Source organism: Aspergillus niger (genome assembly GCF_000002855.4).
Source record: "Aspergillus niger supercontig An11".
NCBI classification, from domain to species: Eukaryota; Fungi; Ascomycota; class Eurotiomycetes; order Eurotiales; family Aspergillaceae; genus Aspergillus; species Aspergillus niger.
The window spans coordinates 566893-583706 of NT_166526.1; the positions used below are offsets into that span (position 1 = coordinate 566893).

The 16814-nt window shown below is 48.7% G+C and overlaps 7 protein-coding genes across 7 annotated transcripts, besides 2 other annotated features; 2 read left to right on the forward strand and 5 right to left on the reverse strand.

Moving 5' to 3' along the window:
* Nucleotides 1-529: 529 nt before the first annotated feature.
* On the reverse strand, nucleotides 530-1397 carry An11g02290 (hypothetical protein; the record flags this gene model as incomplete). Its single annotated transcript, XM_059750111.1, has 5 exons — nucleotides 530-600; nucleotides 796-854; nucleotides 977-1064; nucleotides 1149-1254; nucleotides 1338-1397. 5 exons carry the CDS (start codon nucleotides 1395-1397, stop codon nucleotides 530-532), a joined length of 384 nt encoding a protein of 127 aa, XP_059601541.1.
* Nucleotides 1398-2080: 683 nt separating this feature from the next.
* On the forward strand, nucleotides 2081-3228 carry An11g02300 (hypothetical protein; the record flags this gene model as incomplete). The annotated part of the gene is made up of 4 exons (XM_059750112.1): nucleotides 2081-2213; nucleotides 2582-2656; nucleotides 2763-2959; nucleotides 3046-3228. The coding sequence occupies 4 exons, from the start codon at nucleotides 2081-2083 to the stop codon at nucleotides 3226-3228; spliced, it is 588 nt and encodes a 195-aa protein (XP_059601542.1).
* A 176-nt stretch (nucleotides 3229-3404) lies between these two features.
* On the reverse strand, nucleotides 3405-5312 carry An11g02310 (hypothetical protein; the record flags this gene model as incomplete). Its single annotated transcript, XM_059750113.1, has 7 exons — nucleotides 3405-3618; nucleotides 3710-3741; nucleotides 3827-3871; nucleotides 4073-4189; nucleotides 4522-4692; nucleotides 4742-4863; nucleotides 5225-5312. The coding sequence occupies 7 exons, from the start codon at nucleotides 5310-5312 to the stop codon at nucleotides 3405-3407; spliced, it is 789 nt and encodes a 262-aa protein (XP_059601543.1).
* A 1071-nt stretch (nucleotides 5313-6383) lies between these two features.
* Nucleotides 6384-6392: a sequence feature (Short protein (An11g02320, CAK40591.1) was converted to a misc_feature.).
* A 68-nt stretch (nucleotides 6393-6460) lies between these two features.
* Nucleotides 6461-6517: a sequence feature (Short protein (An11g02320, CAK40591.1) was converted to a misc_feature.).
* Nucleotides 6518-7465: 948 nt separating this feature from the next.
* On the reverse strand, nucleotides 7466-8037 carry An11g02330 (hypothetical protein; the record flags this gene model as incomplete). The annotated part of the gene is made up of 2 exons (XM_059750114.1): nucleotides 7466-7655; nucleotides 7820-8037. The coding sequence occupies 2 exons, from the start codon at nucleotides 8035-8037 to the stop codon at nucleotides 7466-7468; spliced, it is 408 nt and encodes a 135-aa protein (XP_059601544.1).
* A 557-nt stretch (nucleotides 8038-8594) lies between these two features.
* An11g02340 (uncharacterized protein) lies at nucleotides 8595-8802 on the forward strand (the record flags this gene model as incomplete). Its single annotated transcript, XM_059750115.1, has 2 exons — nucleotides 8595-8723; nucleotides 8800-8802. 2 exons carry the CDS (start codon nucleotides 8595-8597, stop codon nucleotides 8800-8802), a joined length of 132 nt encoding a protein of 43 aa, XP_059601545.1.
* A 287-nt stretch (nucleotides 8803-9089) lies between these two features.
* An11g02350 (hypothetical protein) lies at nucleotides 9090-10507 on the reverse strand (the record flags this gene model as incomplete). The annotated part of the gene is made up of 6 exons (XM_059750116.1): nucleotides 9090-9202; nucleotides 9226-9265; nucleotides 9308-9714; nucleotides 9832-9926; nucleotides 10003-10060; nucleotides 10444-10507. The coding sequence occupies 6 exons, from the start codon at nucleotides 10505-10507 to the stop codon at nucleotides 9090-9092; spliced, it is 777 nt and encodes a 258-aa protein (XP_059601546.1).
* Nucleotides 10508-14069: 3562 nt separating this feature from the next.
* An11g02360 (uncharacterized protein) lies at nucleotides 14070-16320 on the reverse strand (the record flags this gene model as incomplete). The annotated part of the gene is made up of 10 exons (XM_059750117.1): nucleotides 14070-14114; nucleotides 14180-14506; nucleotides 14562-14699; nucleotides 14750-15398; nucleotides 15453-15742; nucleotides 15804-15887; nucleotides 15941-16034; nucleotides 16118-16166; nucleotides 16231-16248; nucleotides 16311-16320. The coding sequence occupies 10 exons, from the start codon at nucleotides 16318-16320 to the stop codon at nucleotides 14070-14072; spliced, it is 1704 nt and encodes a 567-aa protein (XP_059601547.1).
* Between the last annotated feature and the right edge of the window lie 494 nt (nucleotides 16321-16814).

Sequence of the window (16814 nt, forward strand, 5' to 3'; positions counted from 1 at the left end):
GTCCAGGTATGGACAAACTTCCCCCAAAATGGATCACTCAAAAAGCCTCAAGGTTTTTGTGACCTGATGCCTTGATTCACCCTGGCTCTCGCTTCATCTCGGACCGGCAGCATTATGTATGCATCACCGACAAAGCAAAAACCCCTGGAGAATAGCCCCAGCAATGACAACAACAACAACAACAGGGGGGAAGGGTAAAAAAGGCCACAGGGGATCGTTCTAGACAAACATTCAAACAAAGATCAACCCGTCCTGTGACCATCGCCTCGGCTGACTAAGGGCAAGGCATCTTTAACAGTTCACCAGTCAATCGATCGGGTCACTTGACTTCTCAAAAATGGGTCCCGAACGATTGGCCGAGGCGAAGTGCTGCTGATATCACTCCGCACTTGTCAAGTCGCCAGGGCTGGTATACTGTGGGAATCGGGTTAATGATCACTACTATTGAAGACCTAATGATGATAGCCACTTCCATCATTGTACCCAGCATCCAGATCCATTCATTCAGTGTCATTTTTAGGCACCGTGCCTAATCCCTCGCCTCCTCAGGGGCATTTGACACTTCACCACCATCCACCGCTGGGCTATGATTATTATGTCCTGCTGACTAGTGACTTATTCCTCGATTCAGTTCAACTGCTTTCGTCACGGACATGCTTAGTTTCGGGCAGATTCTTGTTATCCAAATGTGACTAAGAGAACCCTAGGCTCTACCGTCTACATTCTGGGCACCTCCCCCAAGCCACGTTCCTGTTACCCGGTCTCTTGGACATCAACATCTTACACACACACTACCCGACTTAGTTCTGAAACCGGGCATTCCGGCACTTGACCTCATCCCCATCTTATTGACCCTGATCCCCTTTTAGGCTCAAGCGTGTCGGCTCGAACTCTCACTTTCTACATCCATATGATATGTCGACGTGGATGGTTCAATCATCCCGGCTGAAATGGCCTGAGCACTGATCTTCCTTACTGTTTCTTATTAGCCGGTGGTGGTATGTACCTTCGCAAAATGCCCCAGGCGGAGTCGCATACCGGGGAAAGAGCGCAGCGTTTCCGATCTGGATGATCATCTCACACCAACATAGTTCTTCCTCTTATCAGTTCAATGCGCCCTCCGAAGTCTGCACCAGTTATGTATGTACCCTGGATCGCGAGTTTTAACGCCCTTTTACTCTCCAAGCCACGATACCTCAAAAGCACTTTTGATTTGAGATTTTCAAAGTGAAAATGTCCAATGACAATGTATCCCTTTCAAATACCGGTCTCAGGAGACTGGTATACCTAATTTGAGTGACCTAACGACAGAGGATTCGTGGTCGCTCATTCCTCACCCCATCCATAGTCACAAGGTGAAAATCCTGCCAGCTGTCATTAAGTACTTGTGATGCCATATTTGTGGGAAACGGTAGGTATCAGTAGTATATCCCCCAAGTGAAATCTAAAAAAAAAATGAAAAAAGAATGGGGGAGATACTACATACAACACGTATGATACAATCGTTCACAAGGAGTAGATACTTGGGTTGATTACCCGCCTGTACGGTTTAGCCCTTCCCACCCTCCTCCACCCCCTTTTTTTTCCTGTCACGGGGCCTTGCAAAAACTTCCCAAACGCCCCGTTGCGAATAATAACAATATCAATAATAGACTAAAACGCCACACTTGATCCTTCATCGCGGATCCCCGGGTGAGTGGTTCGGGGAACTAGGATTCAGAAGATCCGCCCGATTCACCATCACCACTGCCCTTTTGGAAACTGACAGCCAGTGTGCCAGTTCCCAAGCCGTCAGCCCACGTTTTACAATCATGTGATGTTCCACGTCAAAGGTCCAGGTCCAGGTCCCCCCGAACACCTGATAGATGAGTTGTAAATTGGAAAGTTGCTGTTTCATCTTCGGAGTAAAAGCCCGTCATCTGCTTGCACAGTAGTAGTTGCTTCACCAAGGCGGGCTTCCCGTTGGTGTAGAATGTTTTTCCATCTTCACCAAACCATCTCCAAATTTTCTCCGATGTATGAATTACGGAAGGAAAAAATAAATTAGAAGAAGGCAAAAAGCAAAAGCTCAAGGGGCTGGATGTGGAGGGGTCGTGACCACGCCGGCTTATTGGGGCCCAAAGGAAGTTACCAAGCCTCACAGGGCCCTGTCGAATTAGTAGTTAGCGACGTTGAACGATCTGCAAGGCGGTTCACATTGTGGTCACTTGCTGGTTAAAAAGTCGCTCGCATTGCCGGATAGTAGTAAACGTTCTACGGAATGCCCCGTAGCATGGGGAGGATACTACTATACGCTCTCTCCTTTGTTAGGGAAGAGGGTTAATATTGGGGGACGGATGGTCCAGGTAAACCCCGCAATGATATAAACTCTTACCAAGACTAGGCAGGCGCTATTTATTAGACAGTGATAGTTAACTACTAAGTCAGGATCGGCATTTGCGAACGCAAGTAAATAGTAAAGTAAAGCTCAATAGCTAATAATTGAGCCCACATCCGTCTTTCTTGCATATTCAATGCAGACAATAATCCAGAGCAGCATTATCTCCTAGGCACCATAGCTCTGTTGGCAGGTGGGAATCAGGGAAACCCGCCAACACGGTGAGCTTATTCGCTTCGCTTGCAGCTGGGGCGGACACCTCCGCTTTCAATGATCCAAGTGCTCAGCTGCCATCTTTCATGCATGGAATCGTTCCACAGCAATGCTTCTAGAGGGAGCCACGTAGCTGCGCCCTAGCCCACTCGATCACACCCCGATTCATCAGGCGTACCTCTTGCAGGTGTGTGCCATGAAGAAAGAGGGAATTCCATGGATGACGCCCTTCTTTCTTCCAGAAACCTACGGAGCTACATTCTTATCTGGGTACATTGGCCGGTTAAGCTTATGGGAGAGTTCAGTCATTCCCTAACGATGGGATGGGAAATGCTCCAATATACTCTCCGCGTTGTTGATCATATCCAGGTAAACTCTCCGGATGATGATGATGATGTACGAGATACGAAATTATACCATGGTTGGAGCACGCTATCTCATGATTACCTATGTAGGAAAAGGGCTTTACAAATTCTGGGGTAATCAAGCAACTGTTCATCGACAATTGGCTGTCATTGTTCGAGATGACCTCAATTGTTCGGGAGAATCCGTCAACAGATGAGGACTTCCGAGGGACTCCCGAGGGTACACCAGTGGAAGGCAAGAAAAAGCAATCCACATTTGATCGAGGGAGCTGACGTCCCTGCCGACGAGAAAGTTGCCGAGGACCAACGGCAACATCAGAATGCCTACCTTGCTGGTAGAACAGGCAGAGGCGACCATTGCTCCGTGGCGTAGATGCCTGCACACTGTACAAGACACAGCTAGCTAGCTAGCTAGCTAGCTACAACAGTGAAAGAGGACTGATGTTACCTCATCTCCCGCCCGCCCCCTTTAACGTGGGGGCAAAACCAAACAAACCCGCAGTGGCAAAGCCCACCCCCCAGTCACAAGACCGCTCCCCGTCACATGATGTGGGGTTGTCCCGCGGCATTAATGCGCCACTGGTCGCGGCTGAAGGAGATTCCATGTCTATCCATCTGTCTCTACCAACATCAATGCTCAATCGAATTGATACACCGAGTCGACTCATTTACAAACACACACACACACACACACACACACACACACACACAGAATTGAACCGTATAGAAACAGTATCGTCCGTACGGCCTTTACTCGGCTCCGTCATTGTCGACTGCTCTTCTGACCTGCGGAAAAGCCGACACACCATGATCGATTGCTGACTAGTAGCCAACGGGGATGGAAGGATGCTACTGGACGCAGCTGCATCACGTCAAACAGCGGCTTAGAAGCACCGGATAAGGCACCATGCATCAACTGCAGCTTGCAGACAAAGAATGATAAACAGCAGGTGCCGTCGGTGTCTTACGGAGTACTCCCGCCCGACCTTTAGTCACCACCACAGATATCCGACAGGACGCGCAGGCTAGGAACAATAGGGACGGCGATGCTGTTGTGTGAACACAACGCCTATTGCCTATTTCCTCTATAGGTAGTCTGCCATTCCTTCTTTGGGACTGGCCGAAGTAGGGCGTCAGCCAGGAACACAGTGGCCTCAACTCTACCGAGAACGGCACTGTAGATCATAGAACCGCCTGGATCTTGCACGACATGATCTACGGTATGTTGCTGTGGCTGGTGCCATACAATCAGGCATTCACCTGGAGTAGTAGTGGACTAACCATCGACGTTGTCCATCCCATGAATAAAGCTTACGATTTTGGGAGCTTCTTACGGTCGCCAAAACTTCCGAGAATGTTGTTGATACCACTCATAACCCCCAGGGGTCACGAATCCATATGTAAACCGTTTCACCAGGGCGGATATTGCCTCACATTAAGATGATATTGCCTCCTGAAATCGAGCCTTATTTTGAGACGATCTCCAAACTTTCTCCGGCCCTTGAATTCTTTATGCATAGCTTAAAGCTTGGATTGCGCACGGATATCGACTCCCGGGATATGCACTTGGAAGGGATAACGACCCGGGATCACAGGGCAGCCCCGGGTAACACCACTCATTGAGCCGGCCAGCATTGAAGTATGGATTGCTACAGAGCACAAAGCCCGGTATAGATATACGGTCTCTTTTCCTTCAATGTTCTTCCCTTCCTCACTACTATCTTTCACTGCTTTTTCCTGCCTTCCCGTCGAATGCCACACGATGGGGAACCGACGTGGTACGTACCACCACCGTTTTCTCCTGAACACAAGTCACATTCCATATTTCCCGGGCCGCATCCCCCGGACCAGCCAAACCCCATAAAGGATTCTTGTCATGTAACCCAGGAAGGGCCAATCTACCAGGAACTGGTTAGCAAATAGACCGATTCAGAATCCGACCTTTGTTCGAGAACCCAGCTTAGCGGCTACCAGATCATGCAAATTCGCAGCTCTCTCTCGCTTTGACCTCCAGGGGAATGGTAGGTTCTCCACGTAAATGCAAGGGTTATAGCGCGGATCGCATTTCAAGGATCTGAGGAACAGGAAAAGAAAAACAAATCATGACTACCCACATCATTGATTGACTGAGTGCTCCGGGAAGCCTATTGCGGTAAAATTGATTTTGCCCTTTCTTTCTTTTCTTCCCTCTTCCATACTCTATGCCCCCTCCCTTCCTCCAATCCTTAACACGCGATAAAACCAATATAAAACATTGCTTTAAACTCACCCGTCGAAGAATGAGCAGCAGCAGCAGCAGCCCTGTTTGACTGGAACACGGGGCCAGGACTTGGACCTCCTCCTTCCCTCTTCCTCATCACCAGCCATCAAAAATCCCTCCCTTCTATCTCTCCTACCTGGACACGTAAGCTATCCTTCTATTCCTCTATCTGTCTTAAGCTCTCCTCCAACCCTGCAAGGAAACCAAGGGTTTATTCACCTACCCATCTACCTCGCCACCACAACTTCCTCTTCCACACTCTCTCAATCTGCAGAATGAAAGGCACGTTCACGGAATTACCCCGGATTGATCGCCCCCCACCGAGGCGAAAACGAGGAACACAGTGTAACTGAGTGTGCTACAGACAGTACAGCGACCAGCTCACTTACCGTAGACAAGTACTTGGATACTAGCTCACTCTGTGCGCCATAGAATCGATATTTAGCATGATCCATGCATATGTTTGCCCCGAAATGGGGAGCATTGGATGGATAGCAGACAACACCCACGCCTTATCTATATTTACTGCTTAGTACATAAATCACGCAAACTTCTCGATTGCCCGAAAGTAGAATCATCGAGCGGGTTGCCTCTTCAGGCATGCTCCGTCTTGCTGAAGAATAATAGAAGTTAGTTAAGTGGTAATTGGTTACTCCTTGATTCAGGGACGGACGTAATCCAAGTATGTATGTTTTAAAGACAATAAATAAAAGTAGATCATTAGTCATGTAAGTATGTATGCAACTTACATATTTTTCGATTATAAGACTACCACTACACTTTTAGTTAGATATACCCTGCGGCCTTTTCATGTATTATCGTTATACCACGACTTTCTATTTGAATGACTGATATTGTGTATTCTGGAAGGATAATATCTTCAAAGAAGAAGTAGAACCAGGATGAGGCAATAAAGCTATCTATCTACTACCTACCTAGTAGACAATCGTCATCGCATCTGCATGTCCCGGTATTTAGGTCAACAGGCATGTTCACAGATACCTGGTCCGGTTGGGATCGACCCCCACCCACCGCCGATTTGGATGAAAAACACACACAGACACTTTAGTAAGTGGCAGTGAGTTGCACCCACCCCCCCACCACTCATGTATGTACCCATCTAAGTACATACATACTTACATGAACAGGTAGGGTCTAGAGTATTATCATGCAGACTGTAAGTACGGAGTCCGTTGAGAAATCATCAGTGCATGTGCAGTAAGTGACTAACTACTGGTTATCTAGTTGAGACTAGTTTTTCCGTCTGTGCAACGATGGCAGAATCCCGAGACCTGGTTCTAGGGAAAAACGGATGAGGGGGAAAGGCAAAAAGCAAAGAGGTATTATTACTAGTAAAATATTCCTCAATCGGGGTGATGAGAGAGGGAAAAAAATCCTCGTGTCAGATGACAGGGCTGTATCCTTCTTCCTTGCCTGATTTAGGGCGCTCTGTTACACGCTGGCTGATACCGCCGTTGATGTGGGTTAATAGCTATCAGAGTAACTGGTCCGGTCGCTGCAGGGTACAGGTAGGAGTCATCATTACGCATGGGTGTGTGTTGAATTGCTATGGTCGATCTATTATTCTAGGCCCTGTGGATGTGAGACTTGTCTGTTATTTGTTGGTAGTATGATACTACTGTTGCCGTGTTGTTCTGCTATAGATAGATGTCCGTGGCTGATGAATGCGGCCAGTTGGCGGGCTGGGCCCATGAGGTTCAGTAGCTAGATCAGGGGTTTCTGGGGATAGCAGTCCTTCCCCGCAGTAATTTCAGAGCCCACATTGGGGACATCAAGTAGACTTGTCACATTGCTAAATGGGCGTGCTTCCATAACCGTCATCATCTGCTGGTGGGTATGATCGGATAGAACGCTCATAACAGAGAGTTTAGGCGGCGGCCAAGTAAGTGTTGGCTAATGGCTGGCACCTTTCATTGCGATAAGCTGAAACAAAGACAAATTCGAGTTCGTGTCGTACGAAAGAGAGATTGGTTCAAGTTTAGGCAGATCAGGCACCGATTCCGGCTGTCGCATGACCTTGCGATATAAGGTATCCCCAAAAGGAGTCGGTAGAGTTAGGTTGACAGCCGCCATGTCCCATCCATGTGACTTACACCTCGGATATGTTTCTCAGCTAATCGGCAGTTGCTGTGGGTTTTGTTTCATGTCAAAGATGGTTGCGAAGGCTATTGGCTTAGATCTAAGTGTTCTTCAACTAGAGCGAGAGATATTAGTCCGTGTTGACTATCTCTATTGGTCCGGTCTATAAGGTGTCGAGTGTGAGCGGGCTAATCGGATCGCATAGCCAGGGGTCAGAGGTGTATAACTGGCAATGCGAACGTACCAATCAAAAAGGCCCCAGTTGGTCTGGATCGGAGTTTGATGGTATGAATATATATCCTCGTGAATGTTTAGATGTATGTCTTCACATGGCTGGTACCTGACTTCATGTAGTACTTTTGCCAGGTACCAAGGGATAGAGTGCATGGAAAAAGACAAAAAAACAGAGCCGACGCAAATTGTGTGAAATACTGTAAATACTCCAGTTACGAGTTACAATATACAGCAAGGCTACAGATAGACCAAAGAAAGAAAGGCACATACCAGAGGTGAGCATCATCAGATGCTAGGATCACCTCCTGCAGTCGTGTGATGCTAAAATCGCCCAAGTCCGAAGTAGCGGTATAGAAATTATGGGCGCCCAAGATGTCGCTGCCAACATCGAAGCAGCGACAGGTGATTGCTTGATAGTGTTGTAAGGCATCTCCTTGCAAACACGCCACGGCTCCTCGTTTGACGCCTTGAATGTCGGTTGCTGTCATGAGAAAAGGGGAAGGATTCTGCTCAGGTCCCACGAGACAGAATCATGGTGGACTTTGGCGCGAACGGAGACCGGCCACGTCGATGCTCGCAGCCATGTGATGGCGGGTGGTAACCGCTGCGCATTGTCTCCTGGCGCTGCGTGGACTTTCTTTTTTCGGGACGTCGCCGCTTTAACCGAGGCCGGTGAATCAATGCTCTACACAGTCGTGCATCCTTGACTTCGCTCCAGGGCTGTGCGCTTCTATCGGACATATCCTTGTCCGGGATCAGCAATCTAGAGAGGTTACTGCGTACATACGTAGCGGCTTTCTAGCCATCTGCTGGGGAATCAGCAAGTTCGCAGCTACACACAAGCTACCAAGAGAGTGTTCTGTTCATAGCCCAACGACGTCCTAGGCTAGCCTTATTGCAGCTTATTCCAGACATGTTTTCCATAAATACGGAGGACCACAGAAATGCTCTTCTCTGCACCGGATCACATGATAAACGGCGGTGACAGATCGTAGATCGAGGTACCTTCCGAGTACGATCTTAGTCTTCCTATCTAGCTCTCAATATGCAAGATGCCACCCTGGCCGCGATCGAATGGAATTTCCATATCGAGCTCATGGAAGCCTGCAGTACATGCAACATGAACGCATTATCTGCGAATGGCCCATGTCTGAGCAATGGATCGGAAGGAAAGGTGAGTCAACAGGGGCCATGGATCATCCTCTGGAAGCGATATTGTACTGATGATAGCAATACTAAATATGATCCAGTGATGCTATGACAAGAAGCAATCAAAACAATACTCTCCGGAAAGGATCAAATGCCTCTGCATCTCTCTCTGGCCAGTCATAGGCGCAAGGGTTCTCCCTGCTCTATCATACAGCCGCTTCAATCTGGTCGGATGAGGCGGCTTGAGGCACCAGACGAGTGTAACCACATCAACATCCGATATGCTTCTAGCAAAAGATAATTGGAAGTTTCGGCGCTTCCGTTCCCGCACACCGAATAGTGGAAAGTCATGGGGTATCTGACCGAGATCCACATTCAGTTGATTGGGACTCTACCGAATGACGAATACTACAAGCTGGCTTTGATCGTTGGGGATCGAGAATCCCTTGCGGATACGTTCACGTTTCTCATACTGACCATGCCGGCCTTCTAAGGCTTGGACGACTGGATCATACGAGATGAGTTACCTGCAGATGCAAGCCGCGGTTGCACATCGGTTCGTACGGTCTATTGCTCAGCCAAGTCCTCATGACTATGCTATGCCATGACCTCGGGAATTGTGCTTTCATCTTGAGTAGAAGAGCGATAACAAAGCAAATGCAGTTCTAACAACGACAGTATTGTCACGAGGACTGTGTCAGGATGTGCAACCGACTTGCAGTGACAGTTCCTAGGCCTGCGGCAACTTAATCGGTGGATATGCTCCTTCCTGGTCCCATGCCGCCGTCGAACTAGGCAGAATGAGATGTAGATGGCTTCTCCGTTGTCCAATGTCGAAAAGAATGACACCATGGTTTCGCGATGACTATACGCCTCCTGACGACGTGCCCGACTATCGCGGAAATATCTCCTCGATGAGGCCAAGCGCGAAAGCGAGAGGGGCTTTAAGCAGTAGTTATGATGGATGTGGTGGACAGAACCAGACAAATCCTTCAGCCCTTTGACGATGATGTCGTCTCAAGCAGCGTTATGAGTAGACGATGGACCCCTGTCGGGCGGCTATTCCTAAGCTCGTATGAGCAGAGCTTTCTACCGTTGTGCAGGGATCTCGAGGATTTACCACGGTAGGCGACCCGGAATTATTGGAGGGATCGGCTTCTGAACAAGGACCCCGGAAAGAAGCGCAGAAGTTGGCTTGTTCGGTAAAACATCAGCTGCATCGTGACGGCTGAATAGACGCGATCGACCGAGTCTAGAAGTCGGTTTTGCTTCTTCTTGCGACGCATAGCTACGTTGCTATTTACGGGAGAGTTTCACTGCTGGTCATCTGAGCAAATGCATATTGCATCGGGCTTACCACGCCTGTGCGCTATCCATCATATCCTCCGCGATGGGCTCTGAGTGGATGTTGATGTGCAATGCCGTCTGTCCTTTTCTGAGTCGTCGACTAATGACAAAAAGTAGTCGCCGGGCCAATGGATGGTCGTGCTCCCCTCTCAGTCTTGACGAGGCAGCCGAATAACAATTGCATTATCGCCCGCTGATCAGACGACCGTCACCAGATCACTCTCACCCTCCTTCGTGGAAATGATTTCCACTCATTCTGATTGCCGCTATCAGATCGCATGGATAGCTCCAATTCATATGTTGGTATAATATGGTCTGATAAGGCTCATTCGACCAATGTTTTTGTCATGTCCTGGCCTTCTGCCGATCGTACTTTTATCACACAATCACCGACTAACCCCATGCTGAGCTGTCAGCCCATTGTTCGTCTCCTTTTCCCGTCTCCACATCCCGCTGATCCATTTCTCCGTGTCTGAGCACACACAGTGCACATGGCCCTCTTCGCCCGAAATCGATCCTATCAATTCCACAGGTCATTTGGATAGCAACCATGGAGCGCCATCACAGCCTTCGCCGAATCGGAACTCTGTACACCATGATGGTTCGAGCCAGTAAGATAGTATATCATACGTGAGATGTTTCATAACAGAACAAAAACAAAACTTCATTACTTCCAGGATCGGGCACATGGTCTGTCAATCCAGTGATGTGAAAGACGCATTCGAGAAGGCCCCGAAAGGTTGCTCCGTACGTGGCATACTAACCCATAGTAGATAAATGCTATCAGCTGCTCAAGTACAATCTCAGATCATGATCACGCTAGAAACAATACAATGTCAAAAGAAAGAACGCCTCCATCGGCGAAACTAATGCTGCGCCAAAAAAAACCCCCCCACTAGCACGCCGCATGCTGTACTCAGATCCGAGGCTGAATTGAGCTAGGCTCTTGTTCTCCGACAACCGTCCCATTCCCTAGTTTCAGGCCGACAGGTAGCCCTCTGATGAACTTATTGGTGTGCGGCAGCCCCCTTCGCGTGGCAACAACTTCCTCGATATCTCTGTGCATATCATATCTGGTTTGACTATCAGACTCTGGACCTGGAAAAAGGTGCAAGGAAAGAAACAAATGGGCTGCAAAACTTACGCATTCATCTCCTCAATGGTCAGTTTCTTCTTCTCATCCTCAACCTTATAGGTGGCGGTGTCGGTATTGCTAGAGAAACCTGGACAAAACGTCAGCGCCAGTATCTTCACTACTGCAGCATCATGGACCTCGCTTACCAATGCGCTCGTTGATGTTATATGCTGCTTTTGCCGAAGCGGACTGAACCTTGGTGGCCCGGGGCAGTCGGACTTCCTGGTAGATTGACAGCGCATCGGCGACATCGCCCTTGAAGTGCGCTCTGCTGAAGATAATGCCCAGGGCTGCAGCGTCTTCAATCGCCATGCAGGCACCCTGACTCTGATGGGGCATCATCTGCAGTGGAATGCGTTAGTCGTTACTGTTTAGAGTTCAAATTTGTAGGTCAGAACATACCGGGTGCCCTGCATCACCGAGAAGACAAACCATGCTGCTGGTGATATATGGGTATGGTTGGCTGCCCACCGTTAGCGCAAACAAATTTCAAGCGACCGTGAGAGTACGTTTGTTGAGTACTCACTGCACCCAGAGACGCCATGGTCTAATTTCCTTGCCAATCCCCAGATGCGAGAGGACCTGGCGATCGAGATGAGGATAAGGCGCGAGTAGTTCCTCGACGGGACGGTCTTCGCCTCCCCAGGTGTGGTTCGCATAGTCTCCCATCTCGCGAGGGAAGAAACAATAGTACGACAGCAAGCGACCACCGTTACAAGGCGAGAGCACGATCTTATCCCACTTGCCTTCCTGGCCACCCCAGTACTCAAGCGCGCTGTCCTTTGAGTAATCAACCAGACCCAGCCGAACAGCCTCCTCCGTAGTCACGTTAGCGTGCAGACAGCTGGAGGCTGCAGGCTTTCTTTCAGGATGAACCCCAATAATACCACGGACAACTGAGCCGATGCCATCAGCACCCACGATCAAGTCATGCCGGGCAGTCTCCCCGTTGGCAAAGGAGATCACTCCGGTACTTAGGTCGATGTCTTTGCACTGAAGATTTCTCAACGTTAGCATACCAACGATATAATCGGACCCTATAACCGAGAGAAAAGGTAGCATATGTCGCGACGAACCTGAAAATTGACCTTCAGCTTCGCAGGCGTTCCCTGGCCTTCCTCCTGCATAGCACAGTCCTTCAACATAGTATGCATATACTGCCGATGAAACATATTATAGACGTATCCCCAACGCTTCTCATAGTCCCCCAAATCATACACACTAACGGGCTCTCCAGTCTTCCAGTCCCGGTTAATCAACTTGCGCAGAATAACCGGATCGCCCTTAGCAACATCGACCCCCCATTCGTGTAACCAGCGAGTGCCATTTGCCGCGCACGAAATCGACGCTCCAACCTCGCCCGCGAAATCATGACGCTCATAGATAGTCACATCGTGACCTGCTCGACGAAGAGAGATGGCAGCAGCCATACCACCAATACCACCACCAACGATACCGACGCTCAGGCGGCGCCACGATGATTCATCGGTTGAGCCCATATTGATAACAGTATACCGGAGCTGTTAGTATATATTGAAGGATGAGAAGTAAAGTCACGGCAACCGATATATATAATGGTAGTTATTGGTATAATAACAAAGAAGACGAAGTTGAAGAATGAATCAACCAACACGAGGTGATGAGGACAAACGCAGCTATTTAACCTCCTCGTGATCTCACAACCAATCTGCAATACACTTCCAACTCAAAGCTACCTTTCTTTCCTTATCTTGATTGAAGGGTTCCATCGGTTGGCACAGGCGGGCGGCTGGGTGGCGGGCCGCGCACTTCAGTATGGTGCATTATCCGCCTCGGGCGGATCTGGTCCCTCCTTTCCCCTCCGCTCCGGGTATCTCTCTTGGCCAGATAACTTCCTATCTGTGAATGGGCTGAGCAAAACGGAAAAGGCACATTTTATTTCTTAGGTACACTATGTGAGATGATAGATAAGGAAGTGATTATCGTATGCAAAGCTGCGGTATCTTCCGACCTCGGGAGGCGGGGGGAGGTTTGGGGTATACTGGGTGAGGATAGGGAGTTTTGATACGGAGTTAGGAATGATACTAGTCCATGTGATATCTGCTAGTATGAAGTGAGTGATTTTGGAGATACGATGACTTGCTTGATGCCTGTAGATGTCTGGGTGGAGATAGATGTCACTGCTTTCCATCGTTCTGATATAGTATAGAAGCTGAGCGCAAGACATCTGTCAGTCAGTAAATCTAACTTCATTGCTGATTACACAGTGAGAGTAACGCCCGTTGCAGTACAGTTGTAGTACAGTAACATAGCATTATTAATTGATAGCCTTAGGTGATCCTTGACTGGTGTTAACGACTATATCGTTACTATATGCTAAGCTTACATAGTAGTAATACTACTATAATGGAAGTGTAGCACCTGATATAGAAAGATTATTCCGTTATTCTCATTACCTGCTGATATAGTTTTTAAACCTGACTGAATATAACTTATCTAGAAGATACTGTCGATTTATAAGTCGTGATGTTCAGAATATTCTATGGTAAGTGTTATACAACAAATACTACTATATATTCATTCACTTCCATCTTACTTCTATTCCACGCTTCTTCTAGTAGTTGACCGACCTTTTTCTCTTTCTTTGTCCCTTCTCTTCTCAGGGCTTTGCTATCTCTTTCTCCTGCTTCTCATCTCGATGTGATTCATCTACCCCGAAACTGATTAAATGTCATTTCTGTCATTTCACTGATTCTATGTAACCGCTATGTTTGTCATCCATAGCATCACCGAGACTGATTGATTACCTGCAAGAACTATATGTAGTATCATCGATTCCGCATGACTGCAACGCCAGTGTTTGTGTCACTTTTAGCCATCGAAACAAAAAAACCTGTATACAGAAGAAATCTAGAATTCCTGATCCTCGTCGCCCGCAATGATGACATTGTTGATCTGTTTCGGTTTGAGTTAGCTGCTTTGCCAGGGTGAAATAGAGCAAAACTGGTTGGATGACTCACCTTAAGAACCATACGGCAGAGCTGAGTAGCAAGCAACAGCTGCTGCCGCTTTCCGATCAGGGGGTCGATGGCGAAGTGCTCTCTCATGTCTATCGATGGCTGATTAGTAAAGATGCCTGCGGTTTCAAGGAAGGCCCTATACGCACCGTTGTTGCCGGTCATCATGCAGTCAACACCAAGACGGGTGTTCTTCTCCTTGACCTGGCGAGACTTGATCGAAGCCAAGGTCTCGATAGGACTGAGACCAGAGTTCTCAGCAAGTGCCATCGGGATGGCGTCCAAGGCGTCAGCGAAGGCGCGCATGGCGTATTGTTCAATTCCGGGACTCTGTTATATGACGTTAGCATACGACTAGATGCGGATTCTCAAAATATTAACGTACCTTGACAGCGGCATCCTCAACAGCGATGGAGCAGGCAATCTCAGCAGCACCACCACCATAAACGACACGGTTGTCACGGACCAGGTTACGCACGACGCAAAGAGCATCGTGAAGCGAACGCTTGGCCTCATCAATGATCTAGAGGAGAGTCAGCATCCTGCACATGTCCTCTGATATTTCAAACTGACCATCTTGTTGCTTCCACGAACGAACACCGTCACGGCACGGCTGTTGGCGCAATCTTCAATGACGAGCATCTTCTCCCGAGTGGTACCGAAGGTCATCTCACGAACACGACCTGCGGTTCCGAGTTTCTCCGAGCTCAGATCCTCGAAACGAGGAACAATACGACCATTCGTCGCGATGGCAATCAGTTCGATCTCAGGGCCGCCAACCCAGCGAACGGCGGGGAGCTTGTTCTGAAGCAGAAGGTGGTTGGCCTCATCGTCGAAACCCCACTGGCAGATGACTAGGTTGGCGCCAGAGTCCTTCAGTTTCTGAATCATCTCGGTGAACTTCTCCCGCTCATACTCTTGCAACTTCTTGAACTCCTCAACTGACGTAATGTCGAGCTTGTGCTTGGTCTTGGGCTTTGGGGGCTCAAATGGGCAGGTCAGGATGGCCAATTTGGCATCCCGAACCTCGTCGGGCATCTGAGGGTGGGAGAAATCTTTGTCGACAATGACACCCTTCACGAGGAGGGAGTCCTCGAGGGCACCTCCGACCTTGCCGTCAACCTTGATCAGCTCGAAATCAACATCCTTGCGCTCGAGGTCGGCCACGGAGAGAACTGCATCAATAGCGATATTCGCAAACTGGTCGTGAGACTTGGAAACACTGTTCCAGGGTCAGCATGCAGGGTCCAAGGGGCAAAAGGAGAAACCCTCGTACATCTTGCTACCCAGACTGGTCTTGGCAACCTTGAGCAGGTTCGAAGTATCCTCCTTAGTGAAGGGGATTTCATCACTGATCTTATCGAGTTCTGCAATGGCAATTTCGCAAGCTTGGTCGTATCCGTCTGCGATCCGGATAGGGTGGATGCCCTTATCGATGAGTTCGGCCGCCTGTTCCAGCATAGCAGCAGCCAACACAACGACACCTGTGGTTCCATCACCAATTTCCTCATCTTGAGACTTTGACAACTCAACAAGAAGCTTGGCGACGTTGTTCGTGATTTCCATCTTTCCAGTATCAACAAGTCAGAAACATCTCTAGTGTAGCGGCTGATGGTGTAGGACAAACCTGGCCGAGAATAGTGGCACCATCGTTTGTAACGGTAATATCTCCGTCGGGGGAGATCAGGATCTTGTCGAGACCACGGGGACCCTATAACTCCATTAAGATACTGCTTATTCTGCAAGTCCGGTGACGGTCCGTACCAGGGAGGTCTTGACGATGCTGGCGACCGTCTTAGCGGCAACAATGTGTGACTTCACCGCATCCGTGCCGTGCTGTCTCTTCTTCTTTCCTTGACTGTGTTGTAGAACCGGATTAGCCACTTGCCCTGAGTAAAACCGTCCAATTTGTGTTGAAAAGGTTCGAAAATCGGAACGTACTCCCTAACGACGATGAATGGCCGGCCCTGTTCATCCTTCATTACAGAAGCTGATGTAATGGTCAGCGAAAGATATCGAAAACGAAGCAAGTCCGGAGCAGCAAAAGGTCCCACCTTGAGAAAGATCAAGCTCTGCAAAAGAGGCCAAAGAATGTTAGTATAGTTGATGCCGAGTGAGGGGTATTGCAACATACGCATCGCCATTTTGACGGTCTGCCACTTGGCAGAAAACCCACTTCAGAGAGTCGGAAAATAAAAGGCGGCAAGGGGGTCAAAGATAGGAGCCAACGGATCAAGTAGACTCCCAAGACAGTTGATCGGAGCGATGGGGGGAAGGCAGAGGACCGGACGGCGGAGGGACTTGGAGGCACACTTGCAATTCGAAATTCTGGAGATGTCCAAAGCGGGCTAGTGAGCTGCTTTCTATATCAGGTATAGCGTGGTTTTCCCACCGCGCGCCCGCGCGACTCGGCATTTCTATCTACACCCGAAGCAACTTAACCCTCAGCTGCTTTATTGTCGCCCCGTCGCTGATGTCTATTTCTTTGTCATTCAATCTGTAATTACACTAAACCGTTGGACGATCTCTCGCGAAATCCGCCAAGCTGTTTTCCCGACTTCTCAGCCTTGCTTCTTTCGGAACAATGCCCCGTAAGTAGCCGCAAACTAAAACAGTTATGCTTTTCATTGAGACAAGG